General features: G+C 38.7%; 1 protein-coding gene across 2 annotated transcripts in view; it reads left to right on the top strand.

The window, feature by feature from the left end:
* The window catches only part of LOC130917406 (neurobeachin-like), a 572,897-nt gene that overhangs the window by 474,423 nt on the left and 76,823 nt on the right, over positions 1-21,651 (top strand). For both annotated transcript variants that reach the window (XM_057838766.1, XM_057838767.1), the window contains 2 exons: positions 16,836-16,976; positions 19,146-19,265. In XM_057838766.1, coding sequence (XP_057694749.1) covers positions 16,836-16,976; positions 19,146-19,265 — 261 coding nt within the window. The remainder of the gene's footprint in view (positions 1-16,835; positions 16,977-19,145; positions 19,266-21,651) is intronic.

Consider the following 21,651-nt stretch of genomic DNA (forward strand, 5'->3'; position numbering starts at 1 on the left):
TGCGGTGTAATTCCTTGTGAAATCTAAAGTGCGTTTGTGTGGGATGGATTTCGGAGCACACGGATGCACAGAGATTTTTGAAATAAGTAATTTTAAGAATTCAGCATCTGAAGAGAATTTTAGCTAGCATCATGAAATATGGTAGACATGTCTATCGTGACTAGACCCACAAAAAAAGTCTCAAAAAGCCATGCATGAAAATGTACAGGGAGCCTTCCATTTTTTGGTTTCAGGAGGTTTATATAGACAATAATTTTTAATAACAATTTTATTTTGTGGGTATACCCATGTCTCTCATGGGTATACCCACAAAAAGTCTCAAGAAGGCATGCCTGAAATTATACAGGCAGTCTGCCATTTTTGGTTTAAAGAGACTTTTTATAGATAATTAGGTCATATTTGATTATTTGCCCTGGGGGGGAAAACATCAGCCCCTCAAGAGAGTTTTACCTAGCAACATGAGATTTGATAAACTTGTCTATCATGACTAGACCTATCAAACATCCTCAAGAAGCCATGCGTGAAAATGTACAGGATGTCTGTAATTTTTGTTTTAAAAAGGCTGTTATAGACAATTAGGTCAAATTTAGTGATTCGCCACGAATGAGAAATTTTAAAAAATTCAGCCCCTGAAAAGTTTTTCCTATCAACATGAAATTTGGTAGACATGTCTATCATGACTAGACCCACAAAAAAGTCTCAAGATTCCATGCCTAAAAATGTACAGGGAGTCTGCCATTTTTGGTTGAAAAGGCTGTTATAGACAATTAGGTCAAATTTGATTCTTCACCATGAATAAGAATTTTTAAAAATCCAGCCCCTGAAGAGAGTTTTACCTAGCAATATGACATTTTGTTGTCTTGTCTACTATCACTAGACCCACAAAAAAGTCTCAAAAAGCCATGCTTGAAAATGTAGAGTGTTGTATTTTTGGTTTTTAAACGCTGGTTATAGACATTTAGCTCAAATTTGGGGATTCGCCATGAATAAGAAATTTAAAAAATCCAGCCCCTGAAGCAAATTTCACCTAGCAACATGAAATTTTGAAGACTTGTCTATTATGACTAGACCCACAAAAAGTCTCAAAAAGCTATGCTTAAAAATGTACAGGGAGTCTTCCATTTTGGGTTTTTAAGGGCTTTTTAGACAATTAGGTCAAATTTGATGATTCGCCATGAATAAGAAATTTTTAAAATTCAGCCCCTGAAGAGAGTTTTACATAGCAACATGAAATTTGGTAGACATGTCTATCATGACTAGACCCACAAAAAAGTCTCAAAAGCCATGCCTGAAAATATACAGGCAGTCTGTCATTTTGGTTTAAAGAGGCAATTACAGATGATTAGGTCAAATTTGATGATTTGTCCTGGGGGGGGGGGGGGGGAATCCAGCCCCCTGAAGAGAGTTTTACCAAGCAACATGAAATTTGGGAGACTTGTTTATTATGACTAGACCCACAAAAAAAGTCTCAAAAAGCCGTGCTTGAAAATGTACAGGGAATTTTCCATTTTTGGTTTAAAGTTGTAATCATAAGGTCATTTGGGCTCCAAGACAGACAAGTGACATTTTATTGTGAAATTTTAGTTTATGCATCGGGTTGGAGTGAAGCTTGATGACTCGCCACACTCAGTTTTCCTTTAAACTTCTCCAATCCAAGTCTGCGCGAGGGGGCCCTTCACTCAACTTTAATTGAATTTGACTTTTCCGTGGAAGCAAAAATGACTGTTTATTTACTTTTTCCTATACAATGTATATGAGCCTCTCAGCTCACTTCACACGCCGTCAACACTGTGAGACTTTGACGTGCCCGGTGAGGTTTCCTCGGCGTACCCGCTGTGTAAGTTTGGGCTTCCTTTCAAAGCGAGGGACGAAGACTCGACTTGATTTTCACATGGTTCCGTTTAGTCTAAAAATTCAAAGTTTTAAAGCCACAACAGAGAGTTGAGTCATCCCCAGATTGCTGTTGACTTTGGATGGATGGAATGGCAGATATTTTAGACAATGTTTTGATGTCCTCACCGTTGTAAAGCAACATTTACTCAAAGGCTACCCCTGTCCATGTAGCAAGTGTTAAATAGACTAATCGGCTGCCATTGACGATTATAGACGTCAATTGAAGAAAATATTTCTTTGCTATCAGTCCAGTGGATTGGATGTCTATCACCATTGAACTGTGACTTGTTTCCGCGGCATAATACTTTTGAACTGGGAGGCCTGGCACAGTTAAAATGGATTGGACGTGTAGCACCGTCAATGGCAGCCAGTCAGTGTCTGACAAAGCAAGTGAGTATGCAGTATTGAAAGGGGGGTGATGGAGTATTGGCACAGTATCAGCATAAGTGAGGCTTTAATATTGAACAAGCTGATGTATGAATGGGCTAATTAGCAGTTGGCCCATAAATGACTAGCATAAATGTTATATTGGTACGGTATCGGCATCGGTGCGTCTTTAATATCGAAGCAGCTATTGTATGGATGGACTAATTAGACATAAACGCTAGTTGCGAATGTTAGCATAATGCTAGTTAGCATTAATCTTATGCTAGTTATCCCATAAATAGCCATACATTAGCTGCTTCAATATTAAAGCCTCAGCAATGCCAAGACAGTACATTATAATATTTTTGCTAGTTATTTTAATTTATGGGCTAAGTAGCATAACATTTATGCCACTTAGCCCATAAATATCTGGTGTGGTGTGTATTGGATATTAAAGCAGGTAATGTATGAATGGACTAACTAGCATAAAAGTTTTACTACTTAGCCCATAAATTTCCAGTGCAGCTTTAATGCTGAAGCAGATCATGTATGGATGGGCTAACTAGCATGACATTTAGTGCATATATATACCTACATGAGCTGCTTCAATATTAAAGCTAGGGTTGCCACCTGTCCCTTAAAATAAGGAACAATCCGAAATTGGGAATTAAATGTCGCATTCCGTATTGAACTAATACGGAATATAAATGAATAGATACATTTCTATGCATTTTAGGTGTTTTTGGGATGTCCCTTTTTTTCTCTGCCTGTACAGCTTCGGGCGCGAGGGGGGCGTCCCGTATTTCTTATTTCTGAAAGGTGGCAACCCTTATTAAAGCCCCACCAATGCCAATACTGTACTGACATCATAATATTTGTACTAGTTATTTATGCGCTAGTTAGCATAGCATTTATGCTAGTTAGCCCATAAACATCTGGTGTGGATTTGATACTGAAGCAGGTAATGTATGGATGGGCTAACTAGCATAACATTTATGCTAACTAGCGTCACATTTTTGCTTGTCAGCCCATATATATCCATACATTATCTGCTTCAAAATTAAAGACGTACCGTGGTCAGTACTGTACCGATATCATAATCGTGATGCTAGATATTTATGGGCTAATGAGCATAACATTTATGCTAACTAGCGTCACATTTTTGTTTGTCGCCCCATATATATCCATACATTATCTGCTTCAAAATTAAAGACGTACCGTGGTCAGTACTGTACCGATAGCATAATCGTGATGCTAGATATTTATGGGCTAATTAGCATAACATTTATGCTATTAAGCCCATAAATATCTGGTGTGGATTTGATATTGAAGCATATAATGTATGAATTAGCCAACTAGCATAACATTTATGTAAACTAACATCACATTTATGCCAATAAATATCCATACACTAGCAGCTTCAATATTAAAGCCCCACCAATGCCAAGACTGTACCGACATCATTTTATGCTAGTTATTATGGGCTAATTAGCATAACTTTTATGCTAATTAGCCTATAAATATCCATACATTAGCTGCTTTAATATTATTGTGTCACCATTGCCAATGCTGTACCGATATCATAATATTTTTGCTATACATGCTAGTTATCCATGGCTAACTTGGATAAAAGTTATGCTACTTAGCCCATAAATTTCCAGTGCAGCTTTAATGTTGAAGCAGCTCATGTATGGATGGGCTAACTAGCATGACATTTATGCTAGTTAGCCCATAAATATACATACATGAGCTGCTTCAATATTAAAGCCCCACCAATGTCAATACTGTACTGACGTCATAATATTTGTGGTAGTTATTTATGGGCTAACTAGCATAGCATTAATGCTAGTTAGCCCAGAAAGATCTGGCGTGGATTTGATATTGAAGCAAGTAATGTATAGATGGGCTAACTAGCATAAGATTTATGCTAACTAGCGTCACATTTATGCTTGTCAGCCCATATAAATATTATGCTAGTTGGCTCATCCATGGGCTAACAAGCATAAGATTTATGGTAACTAGCGTCACATTTATGCTAGTCAGCCCATACAAAGGTTATGCTAGTTGGCTCATCCATTCATTAATTGCTTTAATATCAAATGCGCCCCAGATATTTATGGACTTACTAGCATAAATGTTATGCTAATAAGCCCATAAATATCTAGCATCACAATTATGATATCAATACGGTACTGACCTCGGCACGTCTTTAATTTTGAAGCAGATAATGTATGGAATGACTAACTAGCATAATATTTATGCGAGTTAACCCATAAATATCCGTACCTTCACTGCTTTAATATTAAAGTATTGCGGATTTAATATTGAAGCAGCTAATGTATGGATTTTTATAGGCTAACTAGTATAAAAGGTTATGCTTGTTAGCTCATCCATAAAATATTGCTGAATATTAAAGTCGCACCAATTCCAATATTGTCCTGATATCATAATATGTATGCTATACATGCTAGTTATTCGTGGGCTAACTTGCATAACATTTATGCTAGTTAGCTCGTAACATCTAGTGCAGCTTTAATATTGAAGCGGCTAATGCATGGATGGGCTAACTACCATAACTAGCCCATAAATATCCATGGATGGGCTAACTAGCATCTAAATATCATAATATTTATACTAGTTATGCTAGATATTTATGGGCTAACTAGCATAACATATATGCTAGTTAGCCCAGTTATATCTGGTGCGGATTTGATATTGAAGCAGGTAATGTATGGATGGGCTAACTAGCATAACATTAATGCTAGTCAGCACATAAATGTACATACATTACCTGCTTCAAAATTCAAGCCGTTGCGATGCCAATACTGTACCGATATCGTAATAATGATGCTAGATATTTATGGGCTAATTAGCATAACATTTATGCTTGTTAGCCCATACATATCTGGTGCTGATTTGATATTGAAGCAGGTAATGTATGGATGGGCTAACTAACAACACATTTATGCCATAAATATGCATACATTAGCTGCTTCAATATTAAAGCCCCACCGATGCCAATACTGTACCAACATTATAGTGTTTATGCTAGTTATTTATAGCATAACATTTATGCTAGTTATCCCATAAATATCCAAGTTTAAAGATTCCAAGTTTGTCCCCAAAATTGGGGACTCAAATCTAATTCGAGTCAAGTCACGCGACCAGTGACTGAGAAAATACATCAAAACGCTCGGCGAATTTGCCATTTGATCAATTGTCAACTTGAATCTCTCGTGTTTACCGTTTGTGGCCGGCCGGCTGCATGTCGCACCGCCGACCGCGGCCGTCTCCGACCATCTGTCAGGTGAACGTTCCCCAAATATGACAGCGAGGCTCGATAAAAATAACATCTGCGGCCTCGCTGAGCGACCGCTCCAGTTTCCTGGACAGCAAAATGAATGAAACGCTGTTACTGCAATCACACGGAGCACGGCTCTTGGTTTGATTTAAGCTTACATAATACGTCTTTTCCGGTGACGTGTTGGAATAGAAAGAATCGGATCATTTACACGCTTTGTATCTTGTGGTTTGAATTGAGAGTGGCACAAGTCTAGCTGGAAGGTTTAAAGTGCGTACGACAGGAGAAAAAAAGTCTTAAACAGGATTATTATGTGAATTAGAATCATATTTTGAGACGATTCGACTATATACAACAGTTTAGCAAAGCGCAGATAACGAGAAATTAGTCTTTTATTCTGCCGGTTAGCCACGCCTACCATTATAGGACTCTAGCGTCCCCAACAGGTGGATGACGTCAGCGGTAGACTGGGCTCATCGGTTTTACTTTTCAGCCCATTGAGGGGGAATTATTCAGAACGAGGAAAACGCGACGATGAGCCGCAAAATGTCATTGTTTCAGTCTCTCTACTCCAATATTTTTACAGGATATTCTTTTCATCCAAGTATTTTTTCAAATAGCTAATAAATGGCATGGTCATGACAAATAACAGTCTTGTGCTAAATGGAATATGAAGTAATAAAAATGCATTTATTCAAGACGACATGGGAAAATGACTCCATAATGGTCAAAACTGTCGACTTCACCTTTACTGTCGCACCTCCCGAACGATATTTTATGCCACCTAAATTGGGCTTATGTCATTTCCCTCCCCCGGCTTCGGAGACGCGTGGTCACATGCTCTTAAGACATAAGCCGGGACTTGATCAACCCCGACTGGGTCCCCTGGGCGAGGGTGTATGTTGTGAGACCCGAAACACCCAGTGAACCCAGGTGCCAACACTGATGATGTGTCTTAAGTCACACCAAAAGTGTATATTAGAACTAGAAACTGCAATTTCGGGATAAATTACACCTGGGTCTTTCCTCTGTGGAGATACAGATATTAGCCCCACTGAGGTCTATCAATAGAATGGACAATATTGCCAGTCAATGGCAATAAACAAAGTAAACGTCATTAGAAATGATTGGGAAAATTGGACGTCCATGTCCGTCAACGGCAGCACCCTCCATATGCGTGAATGCAATCTGGGACATTTGGGGTACACGTCCTATTGATATCTGGTCATTTGCCGTTGATTTGGGGATATTGTTTTTTTGCCATTGAAAATGAACGGGAAAAAATTTGGACGTCCATGGACGTCATGGGTATCAACTTACATAGGTGTCAATGGAATCTAAGTACATTGGCATCAATAGAATGAAAAAAACATGAAGAAATGCCATTAGAACTATAGCTGGAACAGCGGTGAGTCTGGAGTTCCAGGCTAGGTTGGCATATCGGCTCAGTTTCTGTGGATTTTGAGGCATTCCAGGGTCACTTCTTGTTGATTTTGAGGCATTTCAGGGTCCCTTTCTGTACCTATTTGGTATATTTCTGTTGATTTTGTGTTATCCCTGGTCACTTCCTGTTGATTAGAAGGCTTTCAGGGTCGCTTCCAGTTGATTTTGAGGCATTTCAGGATCCGTTCCTGTCCCTATTTGGTCACTCTCTGTTGATTTTGTGTCATTCCAAGGTTACTTACTGTTGATTTTGAGACATTTCAAGGTCACATCCTGTTTGTTTTGAGGCATTTAATTCAGGGTCACGTCCAGTTGATTTTGAGACATTTCTTGATTTTGAGTCATCCCAAGGTCACTTCCTTTACCTATTTGGTATCTTTCTGTTGATTTTGTGTCATCCCTGGGTCACTTCCAGTCTATTTTGAGACATTTCAGGGTCACTTCCTCTTTATTTTGAGGCATTCCAGGGTCATGTTTCGTTGATTTAGAGGCATTTTGGACTTTTTGTTCCTATTGGGTCACTTCCAGTTGATTTTGAGACATTTCAGGGTTCCTCCCTGTACCTATTTGGTATCTTCCAGTTGATTTTGAGACATTTCAGGGTCACTTCCTCTTTATTTTGAGGCATTCCAGGGTCACGTCCTGTTGATTTAGAGGCATTTCGGACTTTCTGTTCCTATGGGGTCACTTCCAGTTGATTCTGAGGCATTTCAGGATCCATTTCTGTCCCTATTTGGTATCTTTCTGTTGATTTTGTGTCATCCCTGGGTCACTTCCTGTTGATTGGAAGGCTTTCAGGGTCACTTCCATTTTATTGTGAGACATTTCAGGGTCACTTCCTCTTTATTTTGAGGCATTCCAGGGTCATGTTTTGTTGATTTAGAGGCATTTTGGACTTTCTGTTCCTATTGGGTCACATCCAGTTGATTTTGAGACATTTCAGGGTCCCTTCCAGTTGATTTTGAGGCATTTCAGGGTCGCTTCCTGTACCTATTTGGTATCTTTCTGTTGATTTTGTGCCATCCCTGGTCACTATCTGTTGATTAGAAGGTTTTTAGGGTCACTTCCAGTTGATTTTAGACATTTCAGGGTCACTTCCTCTTTATTTTGAGGCATTCCAGGGTCACGTCCTGTTGATCTAGAGGCATTTTGGACTTTCTGTTCCTATTGGGTCACTTCCAGTTGATTTTGAGGCATTTCAGGATCCGTTCCTGTCCCTATTTGGTCACTCTCTGTTGATTTTGTGTCATTTCAAGGTTACTTACTGTTGATTTTGAGACATTTCAAGGTCACATCCTGTTTATTTTGAGGCATTTCAGGGTCACGTCCAGTTGATTTTGAGACATTTCTTGATTTTGAGTCATCCCAAGGTCACTTCCTGTACCTATTTGGTATCTTTCTGTTGATTTTGTGTCATCCCTGGGTCACTTCCTGTTGATTTGAAGGCTTTCAGGGTCACTTCCAGTTTATTTTGAGACATTTCAGGGTCACTTCCTCTTCATTTTGAAGCATTCCAGGGTCATGTTTCATTGATTTAGAGGCATTTTGGACTTTCTGTTCCTATTGGGTCACTTCCTCTTTATTTTGAGTCATTCCAGGGTCACGTCCTGTTGATTTAGAGGCATTTCGGACTTTCTGTTCCTATTGGGTCACTTCCAGTTGATTTTGAGGCATTTCAGGGTCACGTCCTGTTTACTTTGAGGCATTTCAGGGTCACTTCCAGTTGATTTTGAGACATTTCTTGATTTTGAGTCAGCCCAAGGTCACTTCCTGTACCTAGTTGGTATCTTTCTGTTGATTTTGTGTCATTCCAAGGTTACTTCCAGTTGATTTTGAGACATTTCAGGGTCACGTCCTCTTTATTTGAGGAATTTCAGGGTCACTTCCAGTTGATTTTGAGACAGTTCTTGATTTTGAGTCGTCCCAATGTCACTTACTGTTGATTTTGAGGCATTTCAGACCTCAAGTACCTACTGGGTCACTTCCTGTTGATTTTGAGACATTTCAGGGTCACTTCTTGTTGATTTTTGAGGCATTTCAAGGTCCCTTCCTGTAACTATTGGGTCACCTTCTGTTTATTTTTTTGTCATCCCAGGGTCACTTCCTGTTGATTTTTGAGGCATTTCAGTGTCAATTCCTGTTGATTTGGAGAAATTCCAGGGTCACATCCTGTTGATTTTGAGGCATTTAGAACTTCTTGGACCTATTGGGTCACTTCCAGTTGATTTTGAGACATTGCTTGATTTTGAGGATTCAGGATCACTTCCTGTTTATTGTGAGACATTTCAGAGTCACTTCCTGTACATGTATTTTTAATGCAATCTCTTACCATGCATTTTGAGGCATTTCAGGTTCACTTCCTGTTAAATTTGTATGCATTCAAGGGTCACCTCCAGTTGATTTTGAGGCATTTCAGGGTCCCTTCCTGTACCGAATTAGTCACTATCTCTTTTTTTATCTCAGTTTTTTGGCCCCAATACGATACCGATACCTGTCTGTTCAGTATCGGCCGATACCATTCACTCCGTTTGGGGAACAAAATATATATATATATAAATATATATTAGGGCTGTCAAAATTATCGCATTAACGGGCGTTAATTAATTTTTTAAAATTAATCACTTTAAAATATTTGACGCAATTAAAGCATGCACTGAATGAGCCTCTCTCGCATTGCCTCAAACAGATTTCAATGAGGCCGTTTATGGACATTAAGAGTGAAGAGAATGCCACCGGCCGCTTGGGGGCAGCACAGCGCCGTTCCATACCAATGTTATTCCTTCTAATAGTGCAGTGCTTCTCAATTATTTTCTGTCACGCCCCCCCAAGGAAGACGTAAATGTTTCGCGCCCCCCCAAACTCTCTGCCGCCACTGTAAATATTATCATTTGTCTATAAAATTACTATTATAAATACGCATCTGCCTAACATTGTCCTTTTTTTCTAATAAAGAAAAAAAGTAACATAGATCAACTTATAATAAAGTATAACTTTATTAACATTGTTTTGTTTGTAACAGAGAATACTTGACGTGCATCAATTTGCCTGAATTTAAAAAAAAAAAAAATCACATCCAAACTAAAAAATACACTCAAGGTACATTTTTGACCATTTGATACAGAAAAATAAAATGTAATAAAATCAGTAAATAATACCAAATTAAAATTGATTAGAAACATTCACTCATGAGGACAATGTGCCAAAAAATTTGACCGAAAAAACAAATCTGAATAAAAGGGGGAAAAAAGTGTCCTTGAACAGGACAGTTTTTATTTTTGCTGCTCACAGTATTTACCTCCTTTGCAATGGTGTGGAGTTATTTTGCAATTAGCATGCTAACAATGCTCACTGGCTTACTGATATAACACTGACAAAGCAGGATGATTGTTGGCAATATTCGGCACGTTTTCACTGAAAAAATCAAGCGGCTTAACAATGAGATTGGGGTCTAATGTCTTTAAGTGGCGTCTTAATCGATTTGGCTTCTTGCTGTCTGCTATAATTATTTTTAGACACAGTAAACAGTGGTCTTTCATCATCACCCACTGTATTAAAAGTCAAAGCTAAAAGGCAAACTGCACGAAAAAAGCGCATTCACGGCGACCGAGGTAGAACCGTAGGTGAGGGCAGTCGTCGTGACGATCCCAAGCCGAAAATGGCACTTCTCGGGCGGCGACGTGAGAACCAGACAAAACAGTGGGTCGCTGCGTGAGTGAGTCCGGTCGGAAAACGGCTTTCGAAAACGGCGGTGGCACACTGCTCTTCATATCTGTTGTCTGTGTGTGCTGAGTGCTCTTCCTTAGTTCAAAAATACTGCGCGCACTCTGAAAATGAGAGCGCCACTGCCACCTACTGAGTGGATGTGCAAGTACACTTTATTCCAGTACGGCAAAAAAAAAAAAAAAACATGTTCCCCGAGGTCACATGCGCCCCCCCTGGCATTGCTCTGCGCCCCCCCAGGGGGGCGCGCCCCACTATTTGAGAAGTACTGTAATAGTGGGAGAATTAGTAGTTGTGAGACGTTTATGCTGTTGCTTTGTGCTCCACACATATTTCGGTAAGTTTGCTTTCTTTTAGTGGCAATTATGTGTCCCTTGTTGTATTTTGGGTAAGATATGCTCAGAAATATATCTGTTATAAAGGCGAGTGGTCACAGGCGTTCTTTGGGCTGCGCCGTTTATTGGCATACGCTTCTGCATTTCCTTCACAACAAACAGAAGTATCATGTAGTGAAAGCACAACAAAAATATTGCTATCTCTCAAAAAAATATAATGTTCACAAAAAGAAAAGCACTTCAGTCTGTAGTAATGAGGCCCTATCCTCACACAGCTAAACAACAATGCAAAGTGAACTGGCATTACTCAAGAGTTTGGTCACTCAATTCTTACTATTGTTATTTTTATTCTTCTTATTATTATATTAACTCTACTTTTGATTGAAAATTGTACAAATTTTATTAAAACGAAAATATGAAGAGGGGTTTTAATATAAAATTACTATAACTTGTAACTATAACATTTATCTTTTATGAACTACAAGTCTTACTATCCATGGATCACTTAAAAGAATGGTAATAATGCCATTTGTGGATTTATTGTTATAATAAACAAATACAGCACTTACTGTATGTACAGTATGTTGTATGTATATATCCGTCTTGTCTTATCTTTCCATTCCAACAATAATTTACAGAAAAATATGGCATACTTTAGAGATGGTTTGAATTGCGATTAATTGCGATTACTTACGATTAATTAATTTTTAAGCTGTAATTAACGCGATTAAAAATGTTAATCGTTTGACACCCCTAATATACATATATATCTGTAGATAGCATCCGAGTGAGCTAGTGAGAGAGGAAAACACAGCTGCGAGCCTATGTGCATTTTTTATGCTTGTAAAATATCTACAGAGGCAACGCCTGTATGTATCGTCTTTTGTATTGTTGGTGTGTGTTTCCACTCGCCATCGGACACTTAAAGCCAGTGGTGTAGTTGTTTGGATGATGTACGGATGCTAGCAAACGCATACTCACCGTTTGTGAATGTCATAACTGTATTAGCAGCTAATCATCGCGGATTTGTGTTGTTGCGAACATGTTTGTTACTGAGGACGAAGTTGTTTGTTTCATTTCTATTTTTAGTTTCACCAACTGACGACGTTAGAATCAACGGCAAAATAAAGTATAAAAAATCATACCGATGTCCTGCATTGTCATTTGTGAGTTTAGCTCGCTGTTTCGCCAGGAATGAGCCGTAGCGTCTTGGTGAGGACAGTACATCTGCGTTCAAGTGATGCCATTAAATGGTTTTGGCGGCCTATTTGTTGGTACTCGCCGATACCGATACCACCATTTTGGGCCGGATCGGTGCCCCCTGCCGATGCTGGTATCGGTATCTGTGCAACATTATCCTAGGGTCTTTTTCTGTTGATTTGGGGCCTTTAAGGGGGCAACTTCTTGTTGATATTGAGTCACTTGAAAATCAATAGGAGTGAATGGGAGCTTTTGCGCTATTGAAATGAATGGCAAACTTGACCATTGGAAATGAATAGGAAATTTTGGCCATTAAAATCAATGTTTTTTTTTGTTTGTTTTGTTTGTTTTTTCCACTTTTCGCGAGGCTTTTTTATCCTCATTAAACGCGAAAAACTTTGTTTTTGAACTCAAACATACAGACAAACAAATATATCTGAATAAATAGGTCACCACATCGATATATTGTCACACCCCTTATACCATATGCCTGAAAAATAGGCAATAGGCTTTCTGCTGGTATGGCGGCAAACCTCTCCCATCCATTTCAAACGTCTATAACCGTCAAAGCAGTCAACAAGTTAATAACACTGTTTAAAACCTAAAACTAACTAGCTTGTCCTCCGCCATTACCCTGTATCATCAGTCATCATGATGATTATCTTACCTGCAGGCCTACATTGAATGCTCAAGCACATTTTTTTTTAAACAGTGCGCGAGACGAGTCGCACGCGGGGTTATTATCACCTCGTAAATCAACGCGGATCTCCATAAAGTTCTCCAGATGTAACGCGGGACCCCGACGCTTTCATTCGCTCACGTCGGACCCGGCGGGCTAAGAAAGCTGCCATTGATTAGCCCGCCGTCATTCCTCACCCTGACCGACTGGGTCACGCCGAGTGTATTAATATTGACCGGCGGCGTGCCTCCGAGGCTCGTGTATCGGCAGGCTTGATTGAAAAGGCTGGGAAGGCAATTTATCGGCCGCAAAGCGTACGCGTAATGTTGGCAATTTGCTAGTTTTAAGAAAACCGAGCCAAAGGGCAAAAGACGACCGCTTCGGTTATAACGTCCGGAATCGAGGTTTGAGTACGGACACGAGGCCTTTCTAGGAAGTGGGTCACGCGAGGTTAATCCACGCGGATTAAGTAGAAAATTTAGCTGCAGACGCTCACCTCCCTACTAACAGAAGTTGCTTCCAGGGAGGGGGTTGGGACAGCCGCAGGAACTTTTTAGGCTTGCTGAGAGTAATGAGCTCTGACACGCCAAGGCTAGAGTCGCACTCATTGACCCCGCCGACCCCATCCTTGCAAACACATGGGGCCCCGTCAACATCAGTGGAAACTTTAGTAAACAGTAGAAATACCAGAAACTATGATTTTGATTGTCAATTAATCGTGCGATTATAATGCGATGATTTGATTAATTTGCATGTTTTTGCATTATAAATGGTAGCTTTGCATGTAATGCTGAAGATACCATCTACAGTGGTATGAAAAAGTATCTGAACTTTTTGGAATTTCTGACATTTCTGCATAAAATCACTATGAAATGTGATATGATCTTTGTCAAAATCACACAGATGAAAAAACTGTGTGCTTTAAAAACATTTATAGGTTTTCATATTTTAATGAGGATAGTATGCAAACAATGATAGAAAGGGGAAAATAAGTAAGTGAATCATCCCATTTAATATTTTGTGCCCCCCCCCCAACCCCCCTTTGGCAGCAATTACTTCAACCAGACGCTTCCTGTAGCTGCAGATCAGTCTGGCACATCAATCAGGGCTAATCTTGGTCCATTCTTCCAGCAGGGCCGAGAACGAAAAGTGGTGTTTGCCATGTGGCAAAATGGATTATGTCATGTGGCATTTTTTTTTTTTGCCATGTGGCAAAATGGATTTTGCCATGTGGCATTTTTTTGCCATGCGGTATTTTTTTTTTTTTTTTTGCCATGTGGCAAAATGGCTTTTGCCATCTGACATTTTTTTGCCATGTGCCAAAATGGATTTTGCCATTTGGCATTTTTTTGCAATTATGGCTTTTTTTTTTTTTTTTTTTTGACATGTGGCAAAATCAATTTTGCCATGTGACAAAATGGATTTTGGTTGTGGCATTTTTTTTTGCCATGTGACAAAATGGATTTTTGGTTTGTGACTTTTTTTTTTGCCATCTTGCATTTTTATGCCATGTGACAAAATGGATTTTGCCATGTGGCATTTTTTTGCCATGCGGCATTTTTTTTTTTTTTTGCCATGTGGCAAAATGGCTTTTGCCATCTGACATTTTTTTGCCATGTGCCAAAATGGATTTTGCCATTTGGCATTTTTTGCAATTGTGGCATTTTTTTTTTTTTTTGACATATGGCAAAATCAATTTTGCCATGTGACAAAATGGATTTTGGTTGTGGATTTTTTTTTGCCATGTGACAAAATGAATTTTTGGTTTGTGACATTATTTTTTTTTTTTGCCATCTTGCATTTTTTTGCCATGTGGCAAAATTGATTTTGCCATGTGACATTTTTTTTTGCCATGTGACTAAATGGATTTTGCCATGTGGAAAAATTGATTTTCCCATATGGCATTTTTTGCTATGTGGAAAAATTGATTTTGCTATGTGGCTTTTTTTTTGCCATGTGGGAAAATGGATTTTGGTTTGTGGCATTTTTAGGCCATGTTGCCAAAATGGATTTTGGTTTGTACGTTTTTTTTTGTTTTTTTTTTAAATGCCAAAAACCAAAATCCATTTTGGCCACATGGCAAAATCCATTTTGCTACATTGCAAAAAAAAGTGCCACATGGCAAAATCCACTTTGCCATATGGCAAATACCAAATTTGGTTCTGCTGTCTCTCCATTCTTCTTTGCAAAACTGCTGTAGTTCAGTCAGATTCTTGGGATGACTGGCATGAATCACTGTCTTTAGGTCATGCCACAGTATCTCGATGGGGTTCAAGTCTGGACTATGACTTTGCCACTCAAGAACATGTATTATGTTCTTCTGAAACCATTCTGAAGTTGATTTACTTCTGTGTTTTGGATCGTTGTGTTGTTGCAGCACCCATCCTCTTTTTAGCTCCAACTGTCTGAAAGATGGCCTCAAGTTTTCCTGCAAAACGTTTGAATTCATTCTTCCATTAATGATTGCCAGTTGTCCAGGCCCTGAGGAAGCAAAACAGCCCCAAATCAATGATTTTCCCTTCACCATTCTGCACGGTGGGGATGAGGTGTTGATGTTAGTGAGCTGTTCCATTTTTTCCTCCTCACAAGAGATTGTGTGTTACTCCCAAACAATTCTACTTTGGTTTCATCAGTCCACAAAACATTTTGCCAAAATTTCTGTGGAGTGTCCAAGTGCCAAGTGTGAACATCAAACGAGCAGCATTGTTTTAATTAGACAGTAGTGGCTTCCTCCGTGGATTCCTCCCATGAACACCATTCTTGGACATAGCTTTACATGTAGTGGAGATATTGGACTGTGCCAGTGATTTCCGTAAGTCTTTAGCAGACACTGGATGTTTTTTTTTTTTTACCTCTCTGAGTATTCTGCGCTGAACTCTCGGTAGACGGCCACTCCTTGGGAGAGAAGCAACAGTGCCAAACTCTCTCCATTTGTAGACAACATCTCTGACTGTTGATTGATGAGCATCCAGACTTTTGGAGATGGTTTTGTACCCTTTTCCAGCTTTTTGCAAATTAACAATCCTTTATCGTAGTACTTCAGACAACTCTTTTGACTGAGCTATGATGCACATCAGAAATCATTGATTGGGCTTAAATTGTTTGGTAAGATTGGTTACAATTGCACTTTAAGTCACCTTAGGCAGAGGATTCACTTACATAATTCCGCCCCTTCTGTAATCGTTTGCATGCTGTCCTCATTAAAATATGAAAACCTATAAATGTTTGGGTGTTTTTAGTTTAAAAAAGCAGACACTGTTTTTACATCTGTGTGATTTTGCAAACGATCAGATCAAATTTGATGGTGATTTTATGGAGAAATGTGAGAAATTCCAAAAGGTTCAGATACTTTTTCATACCACTGTTTACACAGGAAGTGAACCCAAATCCCGTCATATCAACAGAAATTGACCCAATATGTACAGGAAGTGAACCCGAAATGACCCCAAATCAAGAGGAAGTAACCATGAAATCCCAACGTATCAACAGGAAGTAACCCATTATGTACAGGAAGTGAACCTGAAATGCCCAAAAATGAACAGGAGGTTACCCGTTATCTACAGTCTTATATGCCCTAAAATCAACATGAAGTGACCCTGAAATGCCCCAAAATACCCTCTTATATGAATAGGAAGTGAATCCGAAATGCCCAAAATGAACAGGAATTGAACCTGAAATGTCTCCAAGGTTTCTCTTTTCCCACTGGGTTTTTGGAGTTTTTCCTTGCCGCCATGGAGGGTCTAAGGATGGGGGATGCCCAGGACATGAACTCATTTCATTCATCTACTATATCTGACTGTGTGTCAAATTAACTCTGTAAAGCCCTTTGAGACAACCTTGTTGTGATATAGGACTATAGAAATAAAATTGAGTTAACTGTTGGTGTTTTTGGGTACAGCCCGTGGGCGCGCTCAACCCCAAGCGGGCTGCCTTCTTCGCCGAGCGCTTTGAGTCGTGGGCAGACGACAAGATGCCGCCATGGCACTATCGACGCTACGGTTCCACCGCCGCATCGGCGCTGCACTGGCTCATCAGGATGGTGAGTTGACTGACAAATTGATTGACACCAGGACTACTGACTTTATACTAGCTACTGACTATATAATGTATATTGATATATTTTCAGTTTGGTGGAGGGTGGGGTGGGGTTAACCACACTAAGCCACACATTTGCTAACCGTCATATGCTATTGTTTAGCCACACCTGGATTCGTTCACAGCAGTCTTGATTAATCCATCTGCAGGGGACCGCGAGATTGATTTTTGATTGATTGATGATTTTACGACACCGTGCAAGTGTGCGCTGGTCCTCATGGGAAACAGTCTTCCTTAAGGCAAAACACTACCTCTTTTGTCCACCGGCGTTGCTAAAATCGACCCAAACTGAAAAGATACCAAGTGTTGCTTTAAAAGTCTAGATGAAGGAATGAAAATTGGGGGAAATGAGGTTCATTTTTATTAGATTTTTTTTTTTTTTTTTTTTTTTTTAAAGAAGACAGAAGAAACAGCAATGGAAAAAAAAACAATAAAAATGTTTTTAAAAAAATAATAAAAGTATTAAATACAGTGTGAATTGACTTTCAAAAAATGTAAAAAAATAAATGGGAATAATTTTTTATATTAGTTTTTTTTTTAGAACATTTGGTGATTTAAACTATTGTTGGAAAAAAATTCAATATATTTTAAAAAACAAATGGGGGAAAAAATCGATAAATGAAAGCTAAATAGAAAATAACAAAATGAGTAATTGAAAAGGAAAACTAAATTTTAAAAAATTAAGAAAAAAAAATCAATAATAACAAACATCACTGATGTCAAATGGGGGGGGTATTATTTTGATTTGATTTTCTTTTTATTTATTTATTTATTGATGATGACAACCACCAAAAAATCATGCATTAATAAAAACATTTTTAAAAAATACTAAAATTAATGAAAAACAACTGAAAAAAATCAATAAACAAAAATAGAAAAAAAAAACTTGAAAAAAAAAGGCCCAAAATATAACAAAATAAGTAATTGTAAAGAATAAAAATATAATAATAATAATAATAATAATAATAAACAAACCACTAATGTCATATTGGGGCCGGGTTTTTTTTTTTTTTTTTTTTTGACGATGATGATGAACATCACAAAAAGAAGAGAATAGAATAGAAAAATAGAATTATGCAAATAATGTTTAAAAAAATAATGGGAATGAAATTATATATTTTTTAGAAAATGTGGTAATTATTACAATTGTTGAAAACATTTTTAAAATAATACTAAAATGAAAAACAAGAGAATAAATAATTAAATGGAACAAAAATAGAAAAAAAACCTCGTCACATAATGGAAAAATTGACATTTTTTTTTTCTTTTTTTAAACATACAAAACAATCAATTTCATGTTGGATTACTTGTAACCCTTCCATTTAATATTCAATATAATACAGTATATATTATATTCACGTTCCCTAATAACCAACTTTAAAAATTTCACAACTCAAAACGGCGATTGACGAAGTCTCGCCGACGTCATCCTCTCCTCCCCTCCCCTTGCCATTCCGCACTTAGCGTCTTCGTCACCTGTCAGGCCCGATGATGCTGTTACGTCTCCATCAGCGGCGCTCCCCCCAAAAACCACATTTCACAGGCCAGTAAAGCGGCATATGCGCGCTAAATAAAGAGTGGCTGGGTAATGATTTACAGGGGATGGAGGAGAAGCGCGGGCTGGCGTGACGGCTTGGTGTGTTTCAGCCTCGCAGATGTGTCCATCACGCTTACTCGGGTCCTCATTTACTGGAGGATGTTGTTTGTGGAAGTCCTCCCCATCATTAGTAGCGAGGGTCGCTGATCAACTGAGGAGCTTCTCTGACAGCGCCCAGATTGGACTCGCGGCTGTTGGATCGTGGCAATTCATTGGCCGCTATTGACGGCGATAGAGTCTAAAGGTGGGAAGCTCTGGGTAGCTCACAACGGTGATCTAACGATATGGCGATACAGCAATTTTCGATCATTCCGCAAAATTTTTCTATACAAGTAATAAAGGGAAAAACGGTCTATTTTCATCCTTCTGCTCTGAATTGGAATGGTTTTATCACTAGTAGAGGTCCAATCCGTTTGAGGCGGGAGGGTGGCAGCGAATCAACATTCATTCATAAAATACAGTAAAATTAGTCACTAAAAAATGGCGGGAAAAAACTGTTTTCTGTGTTTTTTTCAGGAGCCGTTCACTAGCTTGTTTCTCAGCGCCAACAACAACAAATTTGACCACCCGGATCGCATCTTTTCCTCCATCGCCCGATCATGGGGGAACTGCCAGCGAGACCCCACAGACGTCAAGGTGAGGCCTCTTTGAAATGGCCACTCAAATTTCAAGTCGTTTCAAATCTGTTGAACCAGTTGTGGCTAGTTTAATGCTAGCTTTAGTGGCATAAGTGTTGTGGTAGCATTGCAGCTTCGTCGTAGCAATCTATGGATATTTTTATCTATTTATGAACTAACTACCATAAATGCTATGTACGTTACGTTACGCTACGCTACGTGTAGAGTATCGGTATTGGTGGGGCTTTAGTATTGAAGCAGCTAAAGTATGGTTATCTACTGTATGTGCTAGCCAGCATAACATTTATGTTATTACGCTAACTAGTGTAAATGTTACGCTACTTTGCCCATAAAAACTAGCATAACTAACATAGGGTGACCATATTTTGATTTCTAAAAAAGAGGACACTCAGCCCAGGCTCAGCCCGGCATCAAGATACTTGAATTTTACACGAAGTTCACTCAAAGATGCCTATATCACTTTAATATATTTATAGTGTGCCCCTCACTCTGGATGGAAAAAGGCAGTATAAAAAAAAAATAATGACTTAAAATATATATATGTATATATATATACATATATATATATATATATATATATATATATATATAGAAATGTAGTCCAGTCAATACACATACACACAGTAGGCTATGTGCCAACTAAACATTTTTATAAATTACTATCACGACAACTGTCCTTCACAAATTGTTATTCCCATTCAAATGATATTCTCATTTAATGTTCTAAATTGCACACAAACAAAACCCAAAATAAACTGACAAACTATTCAACCAGCGTGTTTCCAAACGTAGCAGTTCAAAACTACGTTTCCCATAATGCCGAGCGCGGTTTAGCTTACTGATAGCTAGCTGAGGCAAAAATCAAACTTTGCTATAAAAGTTTACAATCATCGGCTACGCGCAACGATGCGACACCGAACGGGATTTTACAGTCAAAGCTCCGAAAGAAGTCAACAGCTGCCATTGTTTACGTATTTATCGTAAAAAACTTAACAACTGGGCAGGCGTTGTGGCCAAATCGTCAACCCAGTAGATGGCGGTAATGCCTAATGATAGGGGTAAACTGCCAACAAAAACAAGAAGAACTACTTCTTCCCTCCCTACTACTAGGGGCCACGACATCGCAGACAGGCGCTGCCAGACAGCGGCTGAAGGGATTCTCTTCAAATTGGTCCTGTGAAAAATCATAAAAACCGGACATTTTTATGAATTTATAAAACCCGCCCGGACGACGAGGATACTACGTGAAAGTAGGACTTGTCCGGGCAAAAGAGGACGTTTGGTCACCCTATATTATGATAGTTAGCCCATTCATACATTAGCTGCCTCAATATTAAAGCCACACTGATGCCAGTACCGTACTTTTATGTTAGTTATGATTTTTTTTTTTTTTTTAATGGAATAACTAACATAACATTTTGCTAGTTAGCCCATAACTAGCATAGATATTATGCTAGCTTGCACATAAATATCAATACATTAGCTGCTTCAAAATTAAAGCTGCGCCGATGGCGACACTGTACCCATTAGCCTACATAACATTGCATATACTATTTATGCTAGCTATTTATGCTTCAATAGCTGCTTCAATTTTAAAGCCACACAGTTCAAAAAAAGACATAAAAGTATTTGTCTATACCAGAGGTTGCGCTAGACATTTTCGTTGTCTGTCATTTTGACTGACAGGGTCATAAAAATCCGGTCATAATCTATTTTTACCAGTCACTGAAATTTTTAAAATGATAATGATGATATATTCAATAGTATTTAGTTTTCATTCATTTTTAATTTTGTAACGCTTGCTTGGCGGCGAAAAATTAGACACTGAAGTTGTATTTTTCTCCCTCTTTTTACTCTGCTTACCGCCAACAACACCAACAAAACAACTCCACTCCCAAAGAAAAAGAGGCAACCATATAGACCCCAATCACCAACGTCACACAATGATCTTAATTGTGGTTGTCAGCCCAAAATCTTCTAAATATATATTAAATGCATCTTACCAGATATAAAATGACTACTACATAGTCTGTGGTGATCGTTTGGTGCCCCGATTTCTTGTCGAATTACAGCAGTCCATCTCGCTCTCCTCTTCGGTAATTCCAGCTCCAATAGCATATATTTAAAAATGCTACCGTTCACAAGTTCGTAGTTGGATCACGGCGATCTCGGCGAACCACCGTCTGTCACAATTCCTGCCTCTCTCGGCCTCTCCCGGGAGTCGAGCTGTCATCATCATTGTGGAACGCAAACTATATATGTTCGATATAAGTCCATCAACGTACAAGTCAAGTTGTCTTCTCTTTTATAACAGCATTTCCCAGCTGTAAACAAACGAATAAAAACTTGTAACACTTGGATATATGCGGTGCATTCAAACACGA

The sequence above is a fragment of the Corythoichthys intestinalis genome, chromosome 6 (genome assembly GCF_030265065.1).
Source record: "Corythoichthys intestinalis isolate RoL2023-P3 chromosome 6, ASM3026506v1, whole genome shotgun sequence".
Taxonomy (NCBI): domain Eukaryota; kingdom Metazoa; phylum Chordata; class Actinopteri; order Syngnathiformes; family Syngnathidae; genus Corythoichthys; species Corythoichthys intestinalis.